Below are 17,234 nucleotides of genomic sequence, written 5' to 3' on the forward strand. Positions count from 1 at the left end.
ATCCCCACATCCTGCTTCACTGGGTCAAGTTCCTCTTGGACCGACTCTTGTCCATCACTGGCTGACAGGGACCCACAGTGCCCCTGTACCAGGCCTCCCCTGGCAATTTTACCTCATTGGTCCTTGCACCTCTCAAATCTCTTCTGATGAAAATGACCTTTCTTTCTGTTAATTCCATTATCTAATGATGGGACGAGGCTGTGCCAACAGGTCTGGGGGCAAGAGAACGGGGCTAATCAAGCCCCTCAGGAAACACTGGAGGACTCGCCCAGCCCCTGAAGAACTCTAGCGGTTTCTGGATCTAGCGCACTCTGGCGGTAAGCATGATGCGACTTCTGTCACTTCTGGGACTTTTGGGGCCAGGTGGCTACTTGTTCCTTTCAGGGGATTGTCAGGAGGTGGCCACTCTCACTGTGAGATATCAGGTGGCAGAGGAGGTACCAGCTGGCACCGTGATAGGGAAGCTGCCTCAGGAACGGGGCTGGGAGGAGGGGCCTGGCCAAGCGGGGGCTGCCTTCCAGGTCCTACAGCTGCCCCAGGGACTCCCCATCCAGGTGGACTCTGAGGACGGCGTGCTTAGCACAGGGAGGCGGTTGGACCGGGAGCAGCTTTGCCGGCAGCAGGATCCCTGCCTAGTGTCCTTTGATGTGCTGGCCACAGGGGAGCGGGCGCTCATTCACGTGGAGATCCAGGTGCTGGACATCAATGACCACCAGCCGCAGTTTCCCAAAGGTGAGCAGGAGCTGGAAATCTCCGAGAGCGCCTCTCTGCGCACCCGGATCCCCCTGGACAGAGCTCTGGACCCAGACACTGGCCCCAACACCCTGCACTCCTACACCCTGTCTCCCAGTGAGCACTTTGCCCTGGATGTCATTGTGGGGCCCGATCAGACAAAACACGCGGAACTGGTGGTGGTGAAGGAGCTGGACCGGGAAATCCACTCATTTTTTGATCTGGTGTTAACTGCCTATGACAGTGGGAATCCCCCCAAGTCAGGCACCAGCTTGGTCAAGGTCAGCGTCCTGGACTCCAATGACAATAGCCCTGTGTTTGCTGAGAGCTCACTGGCCCTAGAAATCCAAGAAGACGCTGCCCCTGGTACTCTCCTCATAAACCTGACTGCCACAGACCCTGACCAAGGCCCCAACGGGGAGGTGGAATACTTTCTCAGTAAGCACGTGCCTCTGGAGGTGCTGAACACCTTCAGTATTGATGCCAAGACGGGTCAGGTGACTCTGCTCCAGCACCTAGACTACGAGAAGAATCCGGCCTATGAAGTAGATGTCCAGGCAAGGGATCTGGGTCCCAATCCCATCCCAGCCCACTGCAAGATTCTCATCAAGGTTCTGGACGTCAATGACAATGCCCCAAGCATCCACATCACGTGGGCCTCCCAACCATTGCTGGTGTCCGAAGCTCTTCCCAAGGACAGTTTCATTGCTCTCGTCATGGCCAATGACCTGGACTCAGGAAACAATGGTCTGGTCCACTGTTGGCTGAGCCAAGAGCTGGGCCACTTCAGGCTGAAAAGGACCAATGGTAACACATACATGCTGCTAACCAATGCCACACTGGACAGAGAGCAGTGGCCCCAATATACCCTCACTCTGTTGGCCCAAGACCAAGGACCCCAGCCTTTATCAGACAAGAAACAGCTCAGCATTCAGATTAGTGATGCCAATGACAATGCACCTGTGTTTGAGAAAAGCAGGTACCAGGTCTCCACTCGGGAAAACAACCTACCCTCTCTTCACCTCATCACCATCAAGGCCCACGATGCAGACCTGGGTGTTAATGGGAAAATCTCATACCACATCCAGGACTCCCCAGTTTCTCACTTGGTAGCAATTGACTCAGACACAGGTGAGGTCACCGCTCAAAGGTCACTGGACTATGAACAGATGGCCAGCTTTGAGTTCCTGGTGATTGCAGAGGACAGCGGGCAGCCCCAGCTCGCATCCAGCGTCTCTGTTTGGGTCAGCCTCCTGGATGCCAATGATAATGCCCCAGAGGTGATTCACCCCACACTGAGCAATGGGAGAGCCAGCCTTTCGGTGCTTGTAAATGCCTCCACAGGTCATTTGCTGGTGCCCATTGAGAATCCCAGTGGCCTGGGCCCAGCAGGCACTGACATACCACTGCAGGCCACCTCCAGCTCTCAGCCATTCCTTTTGGTGACTATCACAGCAAGAGATGCAGACTCGGGGGCAAATGGAGAGCTTCTCTACACCATTCGGAGTGGGAACGAAGCCGGTGTCTTCGTTCTCAGCCCCCACCTGGGGCAGCTGTTCATCAACATCACCAATGCCAGCAGCCTCACTGGGAGTGAGTGGGAGCTGGAGATTGTGGTGGAAGACCGAGGCAGCCCCTCCTTGCAGACCCGAGCCCTGCTGCAGGTCTTGTTTGTCACCAGTGTGGACCATTTGAGGGATTCAGCCCGTGAGCCAGGGGCCCTGAGCACATCGGTACTCACGGTGATTTGCCTGGTCGTACTGCTTGCCGTCTTTGGGTCGATCTTGGCTCTGATCACATCTATCTGCCGGACGGAGAAAAAGGACAACAGGGCCTACAACTGTCGGGAGGCCGAGTCCACCTACCGTCACCAGCCCAAGAGGCCCCAGAAACACATTCAGAAGGCGGACATCCACCTTGTGCCTGTGCTCAGGGGCCAGGTGGATGAGCCTGGCGAAGTCGGGCAGCCCCCCAAGCATGTGGGCGAGGAAGCAATGATGGAAGCAGGCTGGGACTCCTGCCTGCAGGCCCCCTTTCATCTCACACCGACTCTGTACAGGACTCTGCGTAACCAAGGCAACCAGGGAACGCTGGCTGAGAGCCGAGAGGTGCTGCAGGACACTGTCAACCTCCTTTTCAACCATCCCAGGCAGAGGAACGCCTCCCGGGAGAACCTGAACCTTGCTGAGCCCCAGCCTGCTGTAGGTCAGCCCCGCTCAAGGCTCCTGAAGGCTGCGGGCAGCCCCACAGGAAGCGTGCCTGGAGACCAGGGCAGCGAGGAGGCCCCGCAGAGCCCGCCAGCCTCCTCTGCAACCCTGAGGCGGCAGAGGAATCTCAATGGTAAAGTAGCCCCTGAGAAAGAGTCAGGCCCCCGTCAGATCCTGCGGAGCCTGGTCCGGCTGTCTGTGGCCGCCTTTGCGGAGCGGAACCCTGTAGAGGAGCTCACCGTGGATTCGCCTCCTGTTCAGGTACCTCTTTCTCTGGTCACCCCTGGACCACCACAAACAGCATCAGACCCCGTGACCCTCACATTCATTCCTTAGGCTCATCAAGCACCTTAGGATGCATTGGGTGCAGTGATTCAGCTCTGGAGTCAAAAGAATTTAGCTGTGTGATCCTGAACAAATGACTTACTGTCTTTGAGCTTTAGTTTCCTTATCTATAAAGCAGGGAAGACAGTAAGAGCACCTGCCTCACAGAATTGTCACTTAATTCCTATTGAGCACTTACTCAGAGCACCTGGCACAAGCAGACACACAGCAAAGGCAGTGATTAACAGTACCTGCCTTCATCTCATTTGGGCAATTTTCCCTGTGAAGCAAGCTGGCACGGGCATTACTGCCCCCGGGTCTCAGGGGCTGCCTGAGACCCCAGAGCTTGCCGGCTAGGCCTGCTGGGTAGAGCAGTGGAAACAAACTTGGGACTTGGGAGTTAGACAGATCTAGGTTCAAATTTCGGCACAGTCACTTTAGGAGCTGGGCAGCATTATCTTATTCTCTTCATCTATAAAATGGGAGTTGTGATACCAAACTTACCTGTGTCTACCTCCCAGGGGGTTGAAGATTAAATGGGATGATGAACGGCTGTGTCCAGTGACCTAGGTTTACTGGACACAAATGGGAAAGCTTTTTCCGGGATGGGGCCTGATCGCACATCCACATCGACTCCTCTGAACCCCAGATCATTTCCCTGTGCCCAAGGCACACTTCTGTCGTGAGCCAGGCCATCAGCTCATGTTTCCTGCAGAGCAAGGACACTGCTTCCTTCCCCCACCTCTTCCCCAGGAAGCCACCTGGAGGCAGACCAGCTGCTCTTTCAGGAGTCCTGCCCTGGCTCTGTGCAGCCCAGAAGTGTTGCCCAGAGCCATTCATTCATTCACCTATTCATTCATCAAATGTTTATTGAGTAAGCTCTTTGTGTCAAATATGGTGCTGGTGGTTGCCAGAGATAGCAGAGAGCAGGCCCTGTGGGTGACCCTATTGAAAGAGAGAAGGGCACCCAGGTGAGATCGACTTAAGGGTAAGGGTAAGAGGCAGCTTGCCTAATGCTTGTATCTGTCCAGTAGCACAGTGCTGCAGTGGAGTCAGATCTGGGTTCAAATTCCATCCAGCCCTGCCTCTAATTGCTAGGTAGCCCTTGTGAGCCTCAGGTGCCACATCTGCAAAATGGGTATAATAGCATCCTTTTCCTTGGGTTACTGAAGAATGACATGAGATTAGATACCACCAGATAGTAAGTGCTTATCCTGAGATCTATTACTAAGTGATTTATAGACTTTCACTCATTTAATCCTCATATCCACAACCAACACATGACCTGGGTCTTGTTATTATCCCCTGTTTTACTGCTGAGGAAACTGAGTCTCAGGATTCCTTAAGGTCACATAGATGGGAAATGGAGCAGGGGAAGATTTAGGATTTGAACCTGAGTCTGACTCAAGTCTGACCCTAGCTGTGAAATGACCCTGAATGACAGCACATCACCTAGGGGCTGGCACTCAGGGAGTGTCCCTGAAGTATCCGCTGTCACTCGAGAAAAGGGTGGCAGGTGCCTTAGGAGGGCTTCTGGGCCTGGGCCAGGAGGTGGGAATGGCCCTGAGGTGGGCAGTGGGGCCCTGACACTCCCAAGTCACAGTGAAACCCCAGTCCCAGTCACCTCCCCTTCCAGACCTCCTCTGAGGTCGGCCCTTTCTGTCACAGCTGCCCAAAGGGCAGAGAGATCTCCTCAAGGGGGAGGTGAGCTGGGCCTGGGAGGCAGAAACAACATTTCTAGGAGTAACAGCCCAAACCCCTCGACTCTGCGGAGCATTTTAAACTTTCAAACCACCTAATTAATCCTGACAAGTCTGTGAAGAAGGCTGGGTATTAGTTTTAGATTCACCTTAGAGATGAGGAAACTGAGATCTGAGTCCGTCTAAAAATCTGCCTGTCATCACACAACAAGCTAGAAATGACTTTGACTTAGTCTGTTGCCTAACTCATAGGAGCCTGTGGGGCCTAGCCCTGAACATCTCACCCACCCCTGTCCCATTCACCAGCCTTTCTGAAACTCCACTGTCTCCTCTGGCCTTTCAGCTTAAGCACGTTCTGACTGAAACTCCTTTCACCCCTCACCCAGACCCTCACCCTCTCTCCACTTGCTAACCCTTCATGGAAACTCCAGGTGTCAGTACAGGGGCCTGTGATGCAGTATGAACTCAGAAAACATTTGTTGAAATAAGTGAATGACTTCCCCCTGTAGCCACACCCCACACACACACAACTCCCTCTTTGCTCTAAGTTGGGTGAGGGGCTTTCGTCTGCTCCACTTGATCTCTATCCTTTCCCAACTCTGATGTAACCCCCCATAGTAGCCCACATGCCCTATCTCCCCTGACTGTCCTCCCAGGCAGACTGGGAGTTCCCTGAGGGCAGCATGATCTCATTCTTACTCCCATAGCAAGCACAGGTCCTGGCATAAGCAGGCCCTCATTAAATACTTGTCGAATGAATGAAAGGATGAATAAATGATTCAAAGGCACCCTCTGCCTTCTTATAACATAGTTACATCTGACCCACCAACACTGGCTGAGTGTTTGAATACTGCTGAAGAGGGGGATATAACACTTTAAGATGATCCTTATTGAAGTAATAATACATTTATAGTTAGGAAATGCCTTTTCCACTCCCAACCCACAGTGTCCACAGGGAGCAGGTCTCATGGGGGCCCCCAGAGGGCCCTTATTCTTTCTCTCAGAAACCCAGGTCCCAGGAATCTGTAGTTGACACAAAGCCAAGCAAGGAACCTGCCTGCACACGTCCCTGCCTCCGTCACCATCACCGTTCACCATCCCCCATCCAATCCACAAACATCTGAAGCTGGAGGAAAGACTATAAAAAGAAAGCGCCGGCATTGAGGGAAACATCCGGTGAGGAAGTGTGCTGGGTCGGAATTGTGTGGAGTCAACAGATTTTTCCTGTCTTGTAGCAAATCTCCCAGCTGCTGTCCTTGCTGCATCAGGGCCAATTCCAGCCCAAACCAAACCACCGGGGAAATAAGTACTTGGCCAAGCCTGGCAGCGGCAGGTAAGCAGCACGTAGCCCCAACTCTGGTTTCTCAAGCCCGCTCCCCACCAGCCTGCCCTCATGCCTGTAGCCTCTGTGCTGCAAGGAAGGGTGAGCATGTTCCAGATGCTGCTCCCCTGGGAGACCGCAGCGAACAGCATCCATCCCCCACCCAGACAGCTTGATCCTGGAGCTACTGCATTAATAGTATTTACAGGACCCAGAGTCAATAAGGAAATGACTTCATCCCTAAGGCTCTATCTGTACTCTGACTTCAGAGGGACTAGACTATGGACTTTAAATCTATAATGTTCAGTCTTCCTGCTCTTGACCCTTAAATATAATATGAAGGTTCCTGACTAAGGATATGGGTATGTGGGTGTGTTTCTTTGGGCTGTCCTAGAATTAAAGAGACCTCAAGAGGACAACTAATTTAACTCCCTCTTGTTACAGATGGAGAAACTGAGGCTCTAAGTAGTTTGATCCTACCCAGCTACATAAACTTGAGTAAATCAGATCAAGTCTCAGGCCTGCAGTTTCTCATCTGTGAGATGGAGGTCGCCACTTCCTTGTAGTGATGGGGTAAGAATTTAGTGAACACAAGTGTTCTAAGCCTGTGGCCCAGTGCCTGGAACAAAGGAGGTATACAAACAATGCTAAGTCCTTTCCCCGAAAAGTGACTTTGCTCAAGGTCAAATAACTAGTGAGTGGCAAAGCTGAGACTGGCTCTCAGGACACTGACTTCCAATTCAGTGCTCTTGCTGTAACAACTTATAGTCATTTTGTTTGGTTGGTTTTTGGCAAAAATAGCTAGAAACACTGTAGAGTTAGGGGTGAGCACATACACTCCAGAGTCACCTCAGCCTGCCTTTGAAATCTGACTTCATCACTTAACCTGTGGGAACCTTGGGCAAGATGCATAATCTTTACAAGTCTTGGTTTTCTCATTTGTAAAATGAGGATGATAACAAGAGAAGCCCTTATAGAAGTGAAAGGTTTGATGAGAAGGAGAATATACCTTGCAAAGCATATGTCTGACTCAGAGTAATTGCTCAATAAACATTAGTTGTTGTCATTATTGCAAACTTGCCACCTTCCTGCTGAAACAGCCATAGCGAAAAAGCAGCAAGGACCCCAGGCCTTAAAGGCTGTTGGGGAGCCTTCCCAGACGCTGGGATGAAAAGCCAGGCCTGCCCACTGTGCTGAGGTAGTCCCAGGAACTGGCCTCCTCAGTGATAGAGAGAGACCATGGGAGGGAGAGGCCAGGGAGACAGCAAGAGACCCCATAGTAGACTCTTAGTATTTTGGGATGCCTTACCTCATCTGCATCCTCTATTGACCTGCTCTTCTGGTCTGGGATTTAGCCTCAAACAAGGAGGAGGGAACATTCAGTCATTCAGTCCACCAGGTATTTATTAAGCACCTACTATGTGCCAACCTCTGTTCAGAGCACTGGTGAGAGAGCAGGGAATGACACAGACAAAAATCTTTGCCCTTGGAGACCTCCCTGATGGTCCAGTGGCTCAGACTCCACATTTCCAGTGCAGGGGGCTCAGGTTCGATCCTTAGTCAGGAAACTAGATGCCACATGCTGCAACTAAGACCTGGAATAGCCAAATAAGTAAATAAAAGTAAATACTAAGAAAAAAAAACCCTGCCATCACTGAAACTCATACTTGGCTTGAGGGATGGAGAGATGGAAGGGTGACTGCGCTAGGTCACCCAAGGTTTACTAAACTCCTACTCTGTACCAGGTAACGAGAAGGAATGGAGGGACAATGGTGAATAATATCTGTGCATTCAGTCACTTCTGTTTGCTGAGTACTTAAAACACTGTGCTAAGGCCTTTACCTGTGACACCTCACTTTACTCCCACAATGCCCCGTGAGATGGGTGTTATTTATTGCTCCCATTTTACAGATGAAGAAACAGACTCAGAGTAGGCAAGAGGGCTGGGAACCCAGTTCAGTTTGCAGATGAATGAATGCTGACATGAATAGCAGAATATTCATAAGCAGGAATGAATGAATCTGTGTGTGAATTTCCTCACTGGTGGAATGGGTTGGCTTCCTCTGCAGGAGTGCAATCCCAGACACAGATGGCCCAGGCGCCAGGGTTGGTGGCCAGACAGAACCAGACCACGAGGAAGGACCCCTGGACCCTGAAGAGGACCTCTCTGTGAAGCAGCTGCTAGAAGAAGAGCTGTCGAACCTCCTGGACCCCCACACAGGTAGGGACTTCCCAGGGTCACCCTGACCCCACTTCTGCCCCTACAGTCCCTTCCTGTGCCCAGGCTTCAGAGGGCTGCTCCAATCAACTGCAGGGAAACACAGCTAGTCTATTTCTGGAGAAGACTATCAGCAACATTTTTTACTTCCCCTGGAGCTTCAAGTCTTAATTTGTTTAAAGACCAGATTCGTCTTTGATTATTCATTTAAAAAGTCATCAAAGAATAGTGAACAATTACTGAGCTCTTGGTGTGTGCCAGGTAGTAAGGAAGCATCTTGTAGGCATTATCTCAAGTTAAGCTTCCACACAGTCTTCTGAGGTAGACATTAGGAATTCCAACTTAGAAATCAGCAAACTGAGGCTCAGAAAGGTAACACAACCTGCCCAGAATCACCTAGCTCCTCAGTGATGGAAGGGAAGTCAACCTGGGCCCACCTACCATTAGGGGACCTCTCTTGACCTCCTAAACCACTCATCCGCACTTCTTTAATGTGTTTGAAGACCCCTTTACCATGAGAACTCAAGAATCTGCTAGCTCCCCCACACCTCCCCCGCAGCACGCATCAGTCAGCCTCCTTCAAGTAACACACACTAAGTCTGACCTATGCTGTGGTTTTCTGTTGCATAGTTAATAATCTATTTCTCATCTGGACATATTCTGTGTGTGAAGGCATGGCAGGGATTTCCCTTTCCTTGGTTAAACAACTGTAGCTAACATTTATTGAGTGCTTTCTGTGTGCTAGTTCCTCTTCTAAGTGCCCCATGAGAAAATCTTGAGATTGGGACTATTCATTATCCCCATTTCATAAAGGAAAAAAAAAAACAAAACTGAGGGGCTAGGGTTTTAATAATTTTCCCAAGGTTGTGTAGCCTATGGTTATTAACCCAGGCAGTGTGGCTCTAAATTAAAATTAAGTAAAATGAATTCTAATTAAAATTAAAATGAAAAATTCAGTTCCTCAGTCATACCAGCCATGTTTCCAGCGCTACATGTGGCTACTGGATATTGCTTTGGACAGCACAAATACAGAGAACTTTATAGGACTGCATTGTCTAGAATGTAGAGCTATGAGGTCCATTCCAATAATCAATAGCCATGTGTGAAAATGGCTGGACCAGCTGAGATATGATAGAAGTATAAAACATACTCCAGAGTTTGAAGACTTAGTATGAAAAAAGAATGTAAAACATCTCATTAATAATTTTAAAAATACTGATTACATGATAAAATGATGATATTAAATATAAAAAACTTACATAAATTAACTTGACCTTTTCTTTTTACTTTTTAAATCTGGCTATTAGAAAATTTCAGATGACCTCGGTGCGGGTGTTATATCTCTATGCCCCAACTTTGTGCTGGAACCTGGGGGCTTAGTTCCCATGTGGTCCTGATTCCTCATAGCACAGAGGGCAAGGAACACAGGAGGATGGTAACAAGTCGGAGAACGAATAGCACAGCAATGGTAGCAGAGCCTGCACTGCCCATAGGGCTGGATCGTGATGGGGCTACTGGTGACTGTGCCCGACACTGGGATCTCGGTTGCACCAGATAAAAGCCCCACTGGAGGATGTGATGATGATCATATTTTACTGGCTGCATGAACTCACTGCATCCTCATAGCCACCTACAAGATAAGTGCTACTATCTCACCACTTTATAAGAGAAAAAAAGAGGCTCAGAGAGATTAAGCAAGTTTTCCAAGTTCACACTGCTCATAAGCTGCAAAGCTAGGAAATCAAACCCTGGTCTGCCCAGTGCCCACCTGCCTCAGAGTGAATTCACCATCACGTTTCAGCCATTCTCCTACACTCCACTGATTTTCTCATTCCAAGCTTCATTCCTTCTGAAGCCCTCTGACCCTTGTACAAGGAAAAGCCTGATTCTGTAACACCAAAAGAGTTCCAACCTTATTACCCCAGAGTCTCAGAGAACTAAGGTTTACATTTCCCAAATGTCCAGGGTTAATATTTATGTTCATTCAATCATTCAATAAACGTTCACTGAGCCCTGGGCGTGGGCTGAACCAGTCAGAAAGGGGCTGACCCTGCCTCACAGCCTGCGTAGCTCCGCACTGACAAGGCAAGACCAAGGCTCATTTATCAATAGAAACAGCATTTAGCTGTATTTTGGAATAACTTTTCAAAATCACAAAAGTAATATTTGGTTAATAGAGACAAATGTAGATAAACAAAAAGGGAATAAATCATTTCTGCCCGGGGCAATTTCAGCTAATACTTTGACTTATCCCTTTCCAGTCTTTCACTCTATGCACAGATTTTAAACCGGCTCACCTTAAGCAAATATTAAATGCATGTTAAAGAAGATGTTGTGCTTTTTTCTTTTTTAAAGATACAGATTCTTAACTACAAGGCCTATGCTTTGTCTCCTCTGCCCTGGCCTCTATCACTGGTCTTGGGACTGGTTTCCTAAGACAGGATTTTCTGTTGAAGAGATGGCAAAAGGAGAAGTGTGATGGTGGGATTTGGGGTCAGGAGGACACTCTTTCACTGCCCTGTCCCTTTCCTGGGACAGCTCTTAGGCAGCCAGCCCCTTCACAGGGTTTCCTGCAGCTTGAGAGGTGAAGGTTGTGGTGTTGAGAGCATGCAGTGTTGAGAAGGAGTGACAGTACAGACCTTAGCAGGCCAGGGAAACCAGAACCACAGGTGAGCACCTAGCATCCAGGCAGAGAGGAAGGGCAAGTTCTCCAGACAGTGGGTCTCAGTGGTAGTCACAGGGGGCTTCCAATCATCAGACCTGGGGGTCAAATCTGGGCTTGGATGCATAGTATATGAATGACTGAACTTCCTGGAACTTGTTTCCTCATCCACAAAGCACTCTTGACTTCAGAGGTGTGTGTGGAGGTTAAATGAAATAATTATGTAAATTGCTTGGCACAGAAATACTTATAAGTGGTCACTATTATTACTATTAGGAATAGGAAAGGAAGGCAGCAGCAAGCCAGGAACTACAGCACTGGCTAAAAAGGGGAATCCCTCCAGCGCCCCTATCTTCAACTAGTGGTGTCTGTCCTGAGGAAGTGAAAATCCTGGCTGTACAGGGAAGGATGGAGGCCACCGAAACCCGAAAACCCGGGGACTGGGAGATGCTTTAGAGAGGCCGATTTCTAATTCTAGGCCTTCCTCCTCCCGCGGCCGCGTCCCCGCTCCAGCTCACGAGCGAAGCTCAGTTGCCGCCTTCCTGCCCGGCGCGCTTCCCCGTCAGGGCCTCTTCCTTCCCGCCCAGCTCCGGCCGCCCCATCTGTGCCCCCGCTTCCCTTCCCTCCTTTGTCTGGCGCCCGGGGCTCCGCCCTCACCGCGTCCCCTCCGCCCCCTGCAGGCCTGGCCCTGGACCGGCTGAGCGTCCCCGACCCGGCCTGGATGGCGAGACTTTCTTTGCCCCTCGCCACCAACTACCGTGACAACGTGTTCTCCCCGGACGCTGCGACCTCGGAGGAGCCCAGGACCTTCCAGACGTTCGGCAAGACGCCCGAGCTGAGCCCGACAGGCACGCGGCTGGCCAGCGCTTTCCTGTCGGAGATGAGCTCGCTGCTGGAGCTGCTGCTGGAGCAGCGCCCCGCCGTGCCGGTGGAGGCCGCCTCCGAGGTGCTGCGGCGGCTCTCGGTCTGCGGGAGGACCCTCAGCCTGGACCTGGCCACCAGCGGGGCCGCCGGCTCCGAAGGCCCCACGGGCCTAGCTGGAAACAAGGGGGCCGAGAGCAGGACCAGCAGTGGCAGCAGCAGCAGCAGGGGCCAGTGGATCCAGGAACCAGGGACCCTGGGAGATGTTAGGAAGCCCCGGCCCTGAGGATTCTGGGACAGGAACTGGTGTCCCTGATCTTCGCACTCACTGAGCAGAGGTGGCCTGAGAACTTTAGGGTGACGGATGCTCCCCCACCGAGGAGGCCGGAGCCCCAGGACAAAGGGCTGGCTGACCAAAGCAACCCCATGTTAGGTGCTGGCTCTACCTGTGGAATTTTTGGAGGAGGGAGGCAGTTTGTGGCTAAGTGTTTGCTGGCAAAACACATGGAAGAAGAGCACAGAGGGTTCATCCTCTTTGCAAAACAGACGCCAAGGAGCATCCCAAGCAGGAAGGAGGGCCTGGTTGCATACTGGAGGGTTGGGGACTGGATCCTGGGGCACCAGGCAAAGCTCTTTGACCTACTAATAAAGGAAAAGCGGTGGGTGGTTACCCTGTTTGCACCTGTCAGGAGGGACAGGGAGGAGGGAAGAGTAGGGTGAGGGTTCTTTGTCATCCAGTCGCTGGCTGGAGTGTCACTGTGGGCCTGGATGGGAGGGTGCACAGTGTTAGGTCAGCGGTGATGGACATAGGTACACTTGACCCTCGCTCCCCTATTGCTCCAGTATCAAATAATCCACTTCCCAGCTGAAAATTAAAGCTAAGAAAAGCATGAGTATTTATAGAGTATTAACAGGGGCCAGGCACCAGTCTTTACAACAGGATTTAATTTCATTTCCTCACAACTCGAGGAGGGGAGGTGTTATTATCCCCATTTCACATACAAGGCCATGAGACTTGGGAGAGGCTGTTTTGCCCAAGATCAAGCAAAGAAAGGAGGCAGAGCCAGAAATTGGAACTAGGCTTGTCCATGCTCTCGATTTTGGCACTAGACTGCCAGCCAAGGAAAAGAAAGGAAGAGCTACCACAGGTGGGCTTTTGCCAGAAGTGAACTTGCCTGAAATCCCCTCAGGAAAAATATTGAAAAGAGTATTTCCAAAGCCTCTCAGGCCGTACATCTCTGCTCTTCTGAGTGCAGAGTGAGAGGGACTTGTCACTGACCTGATGCAGGCTGGGCCTCTGCAGACTCCTGTCCTTCCCTAGCAAGCAGCCCTTCAGGTGCCGAAGTCATCTTTCCAGACCCACTGATCACGGGTAAATCTTCCTCTGTCACAGCAGTGAATTCAGGCCCTAGAGGACAGTGTGTGAACTGGGTCTATGAAATCAACACTGACAGCAGCAAACCTTCCAGGGGAGGAGGGGATGAAAAAAAAACAGCAAATATTTTCCCAAGTTTCAGCCTTATAATTTTCCTGGAAATTTCCAAGCAGTCTATTCAGCTTCTCAACAATATGGAGGCTCTCCCTGATACTAAAGAAAAAATTTCTGTGCCTTTCCTTTCATCCTTTTCCGGAGCTCAGAACACATGTTCACTGTTCACTGAAAGGTGCCAAGCATACTCCCATCTAGGGATAATGAAAACCATCCATACTTGGAATATAATGAGGCATCATTATTCCATTATTGCATTTTACAGCTGAACAAAATGGGGCCCCCAAAGTGCTTCAGGAGCTCTGGGAGCAGGGTCTCTTGGTCTCTGATATCTCACTCCAGGGCAGAATAACCTCTTTACAAGATCAGTGATTTGCAAGCTGTTTGGTTCCCCAAGCCAGTGAAAGAGGCAGGGGGACACCAAGCAGGTAGGGTCTCCAATCTGACCAGCAAGACACCTGGCCCAAGGCAACACTTGATGAATACTTGTTGAATGGAAGAAAAAAATGAAACAGTGGGTACAGAAATGCTACAGGATTCCCTTTTCTCTATACTGGAGCTCCAGGTATAAGACTTCATTAGAAAAGAGAGGAAAAAAAAAAACAGGTTCCATTACACGAAAACAGTCTGAAAACCATAGCACTGGAGTAGACAGTGCTGACCCCCAATCACTAGCGGATTTTCAGTGCAGAGCTGATGTTGGGCGATGGAGAGAAGAGATGAGGAGATGACCTAAGGAAACTGGAACCACTGCTCACAATTGGATCACTGCCTCCCTCTAGTTCAAAAGACCTAAATCTGTAGTCCTTGGAACCCCTGCATACTTGGCAAAATTTTGTGTATAGGCTTTTTTTTTCTAGGTAGAAGACACAGAGTTACCAGATTTTCAAAGGAACATGTGACCTATAAAAAAGGTAAGCCGCACTGCTCTAAGTCACTAAACCTCCACAGACAGGCAGTTTTAATCACAAGGAGTCTCAATGCTTTATTGCCAAAGAAATGGCAAGACAGAAAGGACTGATTGGCCCAGAGCCACACAGCAGGCTTGTGGCAGAGCTAGCATCTACATCTGAAATTCAGATGATGTTCTTTCTGATGTATCAAGGGTCCTTAACCTGGGGTTCCTGGTCAAGCTTTGGGATCTAAGGACCTGCTGAATGGCATGCAAAATTGGGAGGATGTGTACTTTTCCATGAGAAGGAGACGGTGCTTTCATCTGATTCTCAAAGGGGTCTGTGACCTAAATAAGATTAAGGACCACTGTGATCCTCGATTCCCCACAGAATCTGGAGAACTCGTAGGTAGAGCTGTTTCTGAGGCAACCGACCTTTGATCAGGGCTGGGGTGTATGTTGGTGAGCCTTGGTGCTCTTGCCCAAACCTGGCAACCCCTCCAAGGGCTGATGCCAGCCCTTTCCCCCAAGAAACAGTTGAGAATGAGACAGTGTGTATGCTGACAGAACTGAGTGTGCTGAACGGAAAGGTTACAGAAACTTCTTGACATCAGCTGAGATGTCAGAGCTGAGGCTTTGGACATGCTCAAACATCTTCCACCAAGATGGACTCTGTCCCCCGGGAGACTGAAGGAGCAAGCGAGCCAGCGAGCGCTCGGTTAAATGTCGTCTTAATTTGGAAAGTGCAGGGGGACATTTTTTTTATCAATAGTCAGTCATTCTCCAGCACTGGGAGTGCCACAACGCAGTGCTCACTTGGAGCCCGGGGGCAGTTTCAAGATTGACAGGCAGCCTCCCTGTCTGTCACCCAACTTCAGCTTGGCAGCTCACTGACCCTACCTCTCCTCTGACTGAAATGAGAGGGATATGGCAACTACCACCCTTGGGACTCTGGAGAAAACCGAATCCCTAACACAGCAAGACAGGAAGGGGAGGGGAAGAGTTTCAGCACAGGTTCAGCCTGGCACACAGTGTGCACCTAGAAAATAGGTCAGTATTTTCCAGTCCCTGCTGAGTAAGTGGGTACAATGCATGATCAGAAATATTCATTCAACAAACATTTTGTATTTATGAGTAATTACTAAGGGTCAGAAGTAGCATGAGGAATGGCAGTGGGGGGAGGGGTACACAGAATCATTTAAATATTTTAAAGCAATTCCTATGTGTTGGGTAGTCTTGGCACTGGCTGAGGTCAGGTGGAGAGAAGATAATGCATAGAATCACTCATTCACTGAATGAAATTTACTGAACATTTGCTAAATGCCCTGCACTGAAAATATAATGAACCAAACAGCATCCGCAGTGTCAGTGAAAAGTTAAAGCATTAGTCGTGTCTGACTCTTTGTGACCCCATGGACTATACAGCCCACCAGGCTCCTCTGTCCATGGAATTCTCTAGACAAGAATACTGCAGTGGGTAGCCATTGCCTTATCCAGGGGATCTTCCCAACCCAGAGATCGAACCCTGGTCTCCTGCTCTGTAGGTGAATTCTTTACCAACTGAGCCACCAGGGAAGCCACAGTGGCAGGGCCCTCTGAAAACAGCATCTCCAGATAAGGAAACAGGCAGCAGAGCCTTGGCAAAGGGCTCACTGCTGAGGGCACCAGGGCTCCAACGCTGGGTCATCTGGACCCAGGTTGGCCCTGCTAACGGGGCCACCTCCCTAGCCTCCCCTCACATTTCCTTTTAGGGCACTGACAATGAGTCATTAATAGCGGAATTTTAATGGCAAAAGCACAGCAGTTCCAGGGGCTGCAAGGAAGCCCATCCCCTGGGGCTGTACAGAGACCGCAGGGACTGAACAGCGGAGGATTTTTGGTCCCTTGACAACATTCCTCTCATGACTCTCCATCCTTCCTTCTCCACAACGGGAGCTTAAAAATATCCCCTCTCTGTATCTAGCATGCCAGATTGGATTAGCACTTAATTTGTAACAACTGAGGAGGAGGGAGAGCCCTACCTGGCCATCACCACAGGAGGCCCAGGGTCCCCAGACTGTGTGAACTGCCCCTTGGCCCCAGGCATGACCAGAGAAGCTGATAATCAGAAAACCCTGTGACAAAAGGAGGGGAAGAGGCTGGGGAGCATGGCTCCACGGGAAGGCAGGAAGTGACACTTTACACAGGGGGTGCCCCAGGAAGGTTCACCAGCTATCTGAGGGGAGCTGGGCTCTGTGCCCAGCTCTATGAGGGGAGCCTTCGGTTAACCAAGTTCTTTACTGCAGGACTTCTTGGAACCTTGAATATGCTGATGTATATTGTGAATCTATAAAACGGGGATGTCTAGTGCAGTGTTTCCCAAACTGATCTGACCACAGAACTTTTTTTTTTGCAGAGAGATGAGTGCACCGCACAGCTTAAAACCCTGAGCTTTAACCAGTGTGTGTCTTGAGCCCTTACCTGCACAATGGGGCCTCATGCTAAGTGCTGAGAATACTGGAATCCAAAGAAAAAGTCCTTTCTTCCAAGGAGCCATCTGTGGGAGGAAGTCACAGGAGGGGACCAGGGGGTTGTGACCCATGTACAAGGCAACCCTGGAAAGGGAGTAGAGGGCAGGGATGGCGCGGGAGCTGGAGGAAGCTTAGAGCTCCAGTGGCGAGATCACTAGAAATGGGAGGGGGTGCAGCCAGCAGAGAGAGAAATGTGGAGAACTCCCCTCCTCAGACCCTCCCCACTTGGAGCTAGCCATGCTGGGTGGTCTTTCTCATTTTAACAGTTACTAGGGGCTTGGTCCTCAGTCCTTCCCACCCCACACCCTCAACCACATC

At 50.3% G+C, this 17,234-nt stretch overlaps 1 protein-coding gene across 2 annotated transcripts; it reads left to right on the forward strand.

The window, feature by feature from the left end:
* PCDH12 (protocadherin 12) lies at positions 1 to 17,006 on the forward strand. 2 transcript variants are annotated; one of them, XR_008686380.2, is made up of 5 exons: positions 1 to 3,200; positions 6,199 to 6,296; positions 8,354 to 8,505; positions 11,845 to 14,428; positions 16,802 to 17,006. XR_008686380.2 is itself a non-coding variant. In XM_055429006.2 (4 exons), exons 1-4 carry the CDS (start codon positions 324 to 326, stop codon positions 12,309 to 12,311), a joined length of 3,594 nt encoding a protein of 1,197 aa, XP_055284981.2. In that variant the 5' UTR covers positions 1 to 323; the 3' UTR covers positions 12,312 to 15,468. The 2 variants fall into 2 exon arrangements, 1 of the variants encoding a protein (XP_055284981.2); XM_055429006.2 differs by lacking the exon at positions 16,802 to 17,006 and having other exon boundaries at positions 11,845 to 15,468.
* Positions 17,007 to 17,234: the final 228 nt, after the last annotated feature.

This window comes from Moschus berezovskii, chromosome 8 (genome assembly GCF_049115385.1).
Source record: "Moschus berezovskii isolate FMDL1 chromosome 8, NW_MosBer_1.0, whole genome shotgun sequence".
In the NCBI taxonomy this organism is placed as follows: Eukaryota; Metazoa; Chordata; class Mammalia; order Artiodactyla; family Moschidae; genus Moschus; species Moschus berezovskii.